General features: G+C 40.2%; 1 protein-coding gene across 1 annotated transcript in view; it reads left to right on the top strand.

Annotated features, from left to right (window-relative positions):
- The first annotated feature begins 1,832 nt into the window (after positions 1 to 1,832).
- The window catches only part of prkci (protein kinase C, iota), a 40,066-nt gene continuing 34,625 nt past the window's right edge, over positions 1,833 to 7,273 (top strand). Inside the window, exon 1 of the mRNA XM_003448541.5 lies at positions 1,833 to 2,180. Coding sequence (XP_003448589.2) covers positions 2,098 to 2,180 — 83 coding nt within the window. The 5' untranslated portion in view covers positions 1,833 to 2,097. The remainder of the gene's footprint in view (positions 2,181 to 7,273) is intronic.

Below are 7,273 nucleotides of genomic sequence, written 5' to 3'. Positions count from 1 at the left end.
TAATACTGTGTTGGGACGAGAGACGAAATTTACTTCCTATGGAAATACAATCAGGCCATTTAAACACGTAAAAATGTGATATTTTGCGTCAGAATAGAGTTTATTTTACTATGATTAGATTTGGTCTCATGCCGTGACCAAATCTCAAACTCAGTGAGAGACAAAAATGATGTGACACTTTATGCTGATTTCATGTAACCTTTCCAACTCCTTTGCTAACGAGATTAAAGAAAAGCTCAAGTTAGCTCTTATATTATAATCTTGTCACAGCCTACCGTCTCCTTTTTTGCTTTATCTGCATAAGATTTAAAGATTTTTATCTTCTGTTTTTGTCTTTTGTCTGAAAAAAAAGCATCCATCAGCTGGCACATGTTTTGAGCTACAGGCTACTTGTGAAGATCATGAATAACTGATGAATGATGCGAAACTGCAGGAGAGCCATGATTGCAGTCTTTGCTGCCAGAAAGCCAGGCTACAGAGACGAATCTGCTAACTTTTGAAAACGAGAATGAACCATGCCCTCCTTTACCACATCCACATCTGTGTGCTTCCTCGTTTCCTCCTGCCTGACAGCTCCACATATTCAGCATCCTTTATCCAATATATCCACTATGCTTCTGCACATCCACAAACCATCTCAGCCTTAGCTCTTTGACTTTGTCTCCAGACTGCTCGACCTGAGCCGTCCCTCTGATGTACTCCTTTCTAATCCTGTCACTCCCAGTGAAAAGCTTAAAATCTTAGTTTTTGCATCTTGTCCTTGTCAGTACTACAATCTTCAAACCAGACACCATAGCAGTTCTCACGTTCATCTTGCAAACCCTTCCTTCTGTCACAAATCAACCCTGACACTCGACGTTCCTCTGCTCTCCAGGGCATACCTCCACCTCTCCAAGCTCTCTTCCACCTGCTCCCTACTCTAACTACAGATCACAAACACATTTCACAGAAACTACCATCAACCTGTCATCAGCATCAGAAACAAGAAGGGGCTCCAACCTGATCCCTGATGTAGCTCCACCCTTGTCAGGCCTGATAGGCGAGCAAAACTAGTGAACTCAAAAGCAAAACCAAGACAGACCGTCCTAGACTTTTTTCATAAAGACTTATTTCACACAAAAAGGAATTCAGACAATAGAAGACTTTCACAGAACTCTGGGGGAATGCACAGGTCTGATGAGGCACAGGTGGTCCTACTGGTTGAGGAGCGAGAAATCCAGAACTCCGTCCCAGGAGGGTGGATTATTCCTGCCCAGCCCAACCCGGAGAGAGCGCATGAACCAATTGACGGATCTTGACAACCCTAACCTTGAAGTCATCTGTCACTCCTACTGCATACCTCATACATGCCCTTATAATTGTACCCAGTCTATTTGTAAATATAGTAAACATTTAAGTTGAATTGAAAGAATATTCTATATTTAAAAGAAGATAAAACACTTCACGTTATTTTACACCCCATCACAGCAGCTAACTCGTTTGTAAAATTTTATTTTATTGTATTTTTAGCACATGTTTTTGTCACAGGTCAATTTGGTTGTTCATTCCAAACCAATGCGCTTGAATGCGCAACATGTCTCGAGGGTCTTTCCTTTCCGAGCCTAAATGTTTGAACACGAATGCAGCACTTACCTGTATAAAAGGCTTGAGTTGGTACAGTCCAGTGATGCCAAAAGTTATATCTGACCTTTCGGAGTTTTTGACCGTATCCCACTGGTTTGTTATAATCGATAAATAATAAACCAATGTGAAATTGTGTGTTTTGTCTTTTAACAAAATACAATTCTAGTTGGAACGAATATACCAAGTTATGCGCGCCCCCTGTTACATTCCGATAATGGACTGGCCCGTGGTTAGGCCTTTGCAGTGGGGAGTTGTTTGGCGGACCCCGCAAGTTTTTCTATACTTTACCTGTTATTTTTGTTTGTCTAAAGAAGGGCAAATACTCAGCTTTTGGCATCACTTGATTCGTTATTCATTTGGTTTGTCGACGGACCGTAAAAATTAACAGTTTAGGGCGTGGTACCGGGCCAAAGTAGGAAGCAAGGTAGATAGGAAGGACGATATCGTTGAGTCGGACTGTCCACGGCTGAGCTTATGATGCCGACGTTGCGGGACGGCACCATGTCCCACCCCGGCGAGAATTCCCACCAAGTCCGGGTGAAAGCTTACTACAAAGGGTAAGAAATAACCATGTCTTTTAGTATTTAATATATCCAATTGGGAATAACTAGCACCAGTTGGAAAGACGGCTAATAAGCTGGCTAACACTAGCTCAGTCAGCTAACGGCTGGCTAATGTTGGGAACCACCGGGTTTCGGTAAACTTGGGCAGGCGGACAGGTGACACTGTCCAGGCACTCCGCCTGTCGAAAAGTCAGTCTCGGTGGTATCTGAGAAATTTTTCAGCTAGACAGCGAAGTTGTCATGTGGTTTAAATTAGTTAAATCTGTCTCAGCTCGAAAGCTTTGGAGCTAGTCTCTCAGCAGCGGGCTAACAGTTGCTATCTAAGTTGATAAGGATTTGGCGTCATGTTATTGATCGTCTTTACGTTTATTTTCTCCTATCTCTGGCAGCACAGCATGTCCTAAAATACCGCTGTTGTTTCACTTAGGGATGCACAATGTGATAGCAGGAAATCCTAACAATTGTTGAGCTTTCACAATAACTGAGGAGCTTTAAAAATCCAAATTAAGTAGTGATGTTCAAGCCTTTCCAGTTAGACAATGTAATGTAGACCTATTATTTTCAGCCTCTGTTATCCCGTACTTACGTGGTATTAGTTACAACAACGAAACCATGTACCACATTTATATGTAGATATGATGAGCTCATTATAAATGCTTGTTTCACTCATAGTAGTAAACTTAAGGAAAAAGTCATTAAATCTAAAGATTTGTTTTTTATTTTGTTTCAAAAAATATCAAGCTGTAATCAGGTTATAACTGTGTCACATACAGTAAAGGACATATGAGCTGGCAGTGGGAAATCTTTTGGTTTACAATTCAAAAACAGCAGCAACCATCATAATGTTTCTGACTAGTTTAGGAACAGTTTATCAACTTTTGTTGTTTACATTGTAGCCAGAACTGTAGCATATCAGAGTTTTGCCTGGCTCAAAAAAGGATAAAGAGACCGTGTTATTGAACTTTCCAGCATTTTCTTGCTATTTGTGGCCATTTGCTGAACAAAAATCAATTTTAAGCTTAGAGCAAAGATGCTGTTTGAAGGTATTATCAAAGTTTCGGTGATTTTCCTTTGTGGAATGTCAGAACCTCTCTGGTAGGTGCCAACATGTTTTCTATAGAGGAAAATCCCCCGATAACCTAATATTTACATAAAGGAAAGCCTAAGCCAAGTCATTTAGCAAACAGACTTCAGCACAAGACCTGAACAATACACATCTCTGTATTTTCCATTGATGTATGACATATCCAGGTGGACGGCATTGTCTTTGAGTTTCTGTCATGCTAAATAAGCATTTAGTTTCACAGTTGTTTGTCATGATAGAAATAATTGATTACTCAGTTGTTTCTTTGCCTCTGTTTGATGGAGTCAAGAGATTGGAGACCAGCCAAGACTTGAAAAACGTGTAGTGCAAGTCACTTCAGCCATACCCGTGTGACACACCTCAGTACCTCTGTGATGTGTGTTGATTATTGGGTGGCATCTCGCAGAGCGAGGCATGTGAAATATTTCTGACGCGACGGCTGAGGAATCTCAACTATGCTGCCAAAGAGAGATTGCAGTGTAATGGTCTCATGATTCTGCTATCGGGATGCATTAAGCCAGGATGTCATCTGAGTTGTTTTCTTTCGCTGCAGAAGTTAGGACTGAAAGATGTTTAAGTTGGTAATGCACCAAATCAATAAAGTAGATTAGGCAGTAGTGTCATGTCGAAGCTGTTTACTGACTGTTTTTATAAGACCACAACAACACATCTTTATACACCTTATTGTATAAATGGCTTCACTAAAACTGAGTATGTGGTTAAACTTCAGAATTAAAACAGTTCATTGTTTGATCAGTTAACAGACTGCCATAAAAATTTTTTATATTACTGTTATTACAGTATAATTAAAGTTAGTCTATCGAGTGCTTTTCAACAACAAAAGTCAAAAAGTGCTTTACAGTATAAAATAGGATACAACAATTAAAGTGGTACACTTAGATGAAATAATAAAGGCAATACTGCACAGCTGGATGTTTAGCTTCTTTTTAAACAGTGTCCACAGATCTCAAGTCCAAGTTTAAGTCTGTCGGAGGGTGGTGTGCTGTCACAGGATCACAGCAAGAACGTTCGGGATTCGAACATGCCGGCCATCTGGGGTCTTTGTGTGTAGGATCTCTGGATATTCTGGTTTCTTTCACAGTCCAAAGATGGGCTTGTTAGGTGATTCTAAATTGGCTGTAGGTGTATTAGCCCTGTGATGACCTGGTCACCTGTCCAAGGTGTACTCTTTCTTTTGCCCCATGAAAGCTGGGATAGGTTCTGCAAACCTAAATTGCATAGGCAGTGAAGAAAAATGACAATGAAGAAAAGACGTTTTTAATAAAAAACTCACTGCAGTTAAAAGATGTACCTAAAACATTGTGTCCATGCGGCCTGTGTTAAACCCGTTAGGAAAAAAAACAAAAAACAAATCATACTGGCTGTATAGGGAACAGTATCTTATAAATAAGCTGAAATAGGGCATTAAATCTTTTGTTTGAGTCTCTTGTTAAGCAAGCATCATCGCACGGTGTGACATATCGGCATTCAGAACAGCAATATTTCCTGTGACAAAAGACCAGAGATGGGGAATGGAGCTTTGTGTAGAGCATAACATTTCAACATTTTCCTCTGCGGACTTAAACACCGTGTAACTTGAAAAAATTTCTTAATATGAAGATAAAATGGTGTCATTTGTTATGTTCACATTATTGTTTAAGGAGAAGAAAAAAAGCAGCTTCTGAGGGGTTGAGGTGGGAGGCACTGATTTTATTTTATTTTTTTAACTTCAGATCACCCTATTGGGTTTTGGGCATTGTGATTGGAATTTTCCCGTAAATTCGTGACATAGTTAATGACACAATTCCATTAATTCTGACTGAACCGATTACAGCTAATTAATCCGAAATGAAAATAGACGGTGGCAGTGTGGCTGCTTGAAAACAAGAGCCTCTTTCATGTGACATAAAAGCGTTAAGACTCAGCAGGTTGTTCAAGCACTATAACAGCTGATTTCACAGATTAATTCCATATCTATGGCTAAAATCATTATATATGAAGGCATATAGAATAAAACACCCACCTCTGTGAGTTTATCAATGAGCTTACTCTCTTATCTGCTCTCAGAGTGAGGTGTTGTTTGGGTCTGTTCTTCACTGTTAGTATGTCTGCTGTCAGTCAGTGCCAGTAGCAGCAGCAGCAGATCGGTGTCAGCCTGTAGCAGTCACCAACATGTCTTTATTTTCTTCTCATTCAGGCTGCAAACGCACTGACCGTATGACCAGAAACTGATGGCAATGCTTTTATTTTATAGTCTGTGTTTCTTACGGTGGCAGAGGGTCCCAGGGGCTCAGCTGGATGAGTGGACTTTTGTTTTAGAGGGTTTTTTACTGGTCTCCCATATGGTAGAAGAGTCAGACAAAAAGACATACACAATTGAGTATGGAGAGATGTTGGGAGAAGTGACTCCTAACAGGGGGGATATGTGCATGTGTGGTGTAGACCAAGATAAATCATGAACCCTTGACCCCTGTAGTGAAGATATCGACTGGTTTTGTTATGCTGTGGAAGAATTCTACAGCATAACATTTCCAAAAATGCAGAAATGCTTTAGGTATAGTTGCCCTCAAACCTCTCAGACATTCAGATGTCTGAGAAGTAAAAATGAGCTAAAGCTTCTACTGTTGAAGGTACCTTCAACAGGAGTTAAAGTAGTTCCCTCCCAGGTGAGATGGGAGCTGAATCAAGAACCTGCAGTGTGGTGGTGTACCTGCAGAAGAATGCGAGGGATGACTATGGAAAGATGGTTGTTCATTATTCAGTAGATTTTAAATGCCACAGCACAGGCAAACACCTTATTAAAACACTTTGTTTTGTTAGAATTTGTAAACCGTTTCTGCATAATTTATGCATTTTCAGTGCTTTTTTATCTATGGCTTTCAAACATTCGGTGTCTTTATATCACTATAAATAATTAAAAATAAGTGGTCCTTAGTGTGGTAATGGACCTCTTTAAAACAGGACTTAGCAGGAGATTTTTCTGTGTTTTTAGCTTTTAACCTAGTGCTTTTCTATTTCTTTTTCTCTAGATTCTTTTGTTTGTGCTGGTCTTGGAGGGCAGCCATCTGATGTTTTCCTCTTTCCTCTTTTAATGATTCAGCTTATCTTGGTTTTGTATTGAAGCACAAATTTAACATTATTTTTGCTTGCCTTTCTGTAAGAAAAAAGATGACCCATAGCTTAAAATGTGTAAACCATATATACTTCAGCTTGTCTTTTTAACAAAAACCTCAGATTTTTTTTTTTAAATGCCACTGCTCTGTTGTGCCAGGAAAATTGTTATTACAGAGTTGCCGACACAGACTAACACAAGGTTTCCTGTGTGCTAGATTAACTTCAGGATTCCTGTGTAAGGCATGTTGTTTGGCAGGAAACTAGGATTACACAGGCCTGATGGAGCAGTTCAGTTATTTTCCTCTTTTGAAAGGATTTGCTTTTCTTTGTCAAAGACTCTGCCATCTGCATCCCTGCTCGAAGGCCCGGCTTTGTTAAAAATATGGCAAGCAGTTCTTTCTTTTTCTTGTTATTTTTGGTCTGAAAGCCCCTCAAGAACTCAACCGCCAAGCCACCCACCTAAACGCCCATCTATCTACCAGAATGCTCCTCCACTATATCTGATTCTCAGATAAATGTGTGCGATTCCTGCAAGGCCTATGTTGTGTGTGGCTATGGCTCAAGTGTTGCATATAGGTGTTAAGCGTAATCTTGTCTCTGAGATCAGCAGGAGTGTGTTTGGCTGCTGTTGTTTTATTGCACAGAGTGACACTCCCTGTTTAGCTCTGCAGGTGAGCTGTGTTGCCTGGAGACCACAGCATCATGCGGTCAACACCAGCAAAGGCCAGACCTGGCTGGGAGGGTGGACTGGGAGGAATCAGGGAATTGTTTTTTTGTTTGTTTGTCTTTTTTTTGGGGGGGGGGGTTGTGGTAAAAATTTTGCATGGCTTCATTACACGACCTGTCTTTTCTTTAGTGCGTATGTGAGCTTTATTTTGGAGATTAGCAT

The sequence above is a fragment of the Oreochromis niloticus genome, linkage group LG18, assembly GCF_001858045.2.
Source record: "Oreochromis niloticus isolate F11D_XX linkage group LG18, O_niloticus_UMD_NMBU, whole genome shotgun sequence".
In the NCBI taxonomy this organism is placed as follows: domain Eukaryota; kingdom Metazoa; phylum Chordata; class Actinopteri; order Cichliformes; family Cichlidae; genus Oreochromis; species Oreochromis niloticus.
Note: the sequence above shows the minus strand (reverse complement) of the source record. Positions and strands in the feature narration are given on the sequence as shown.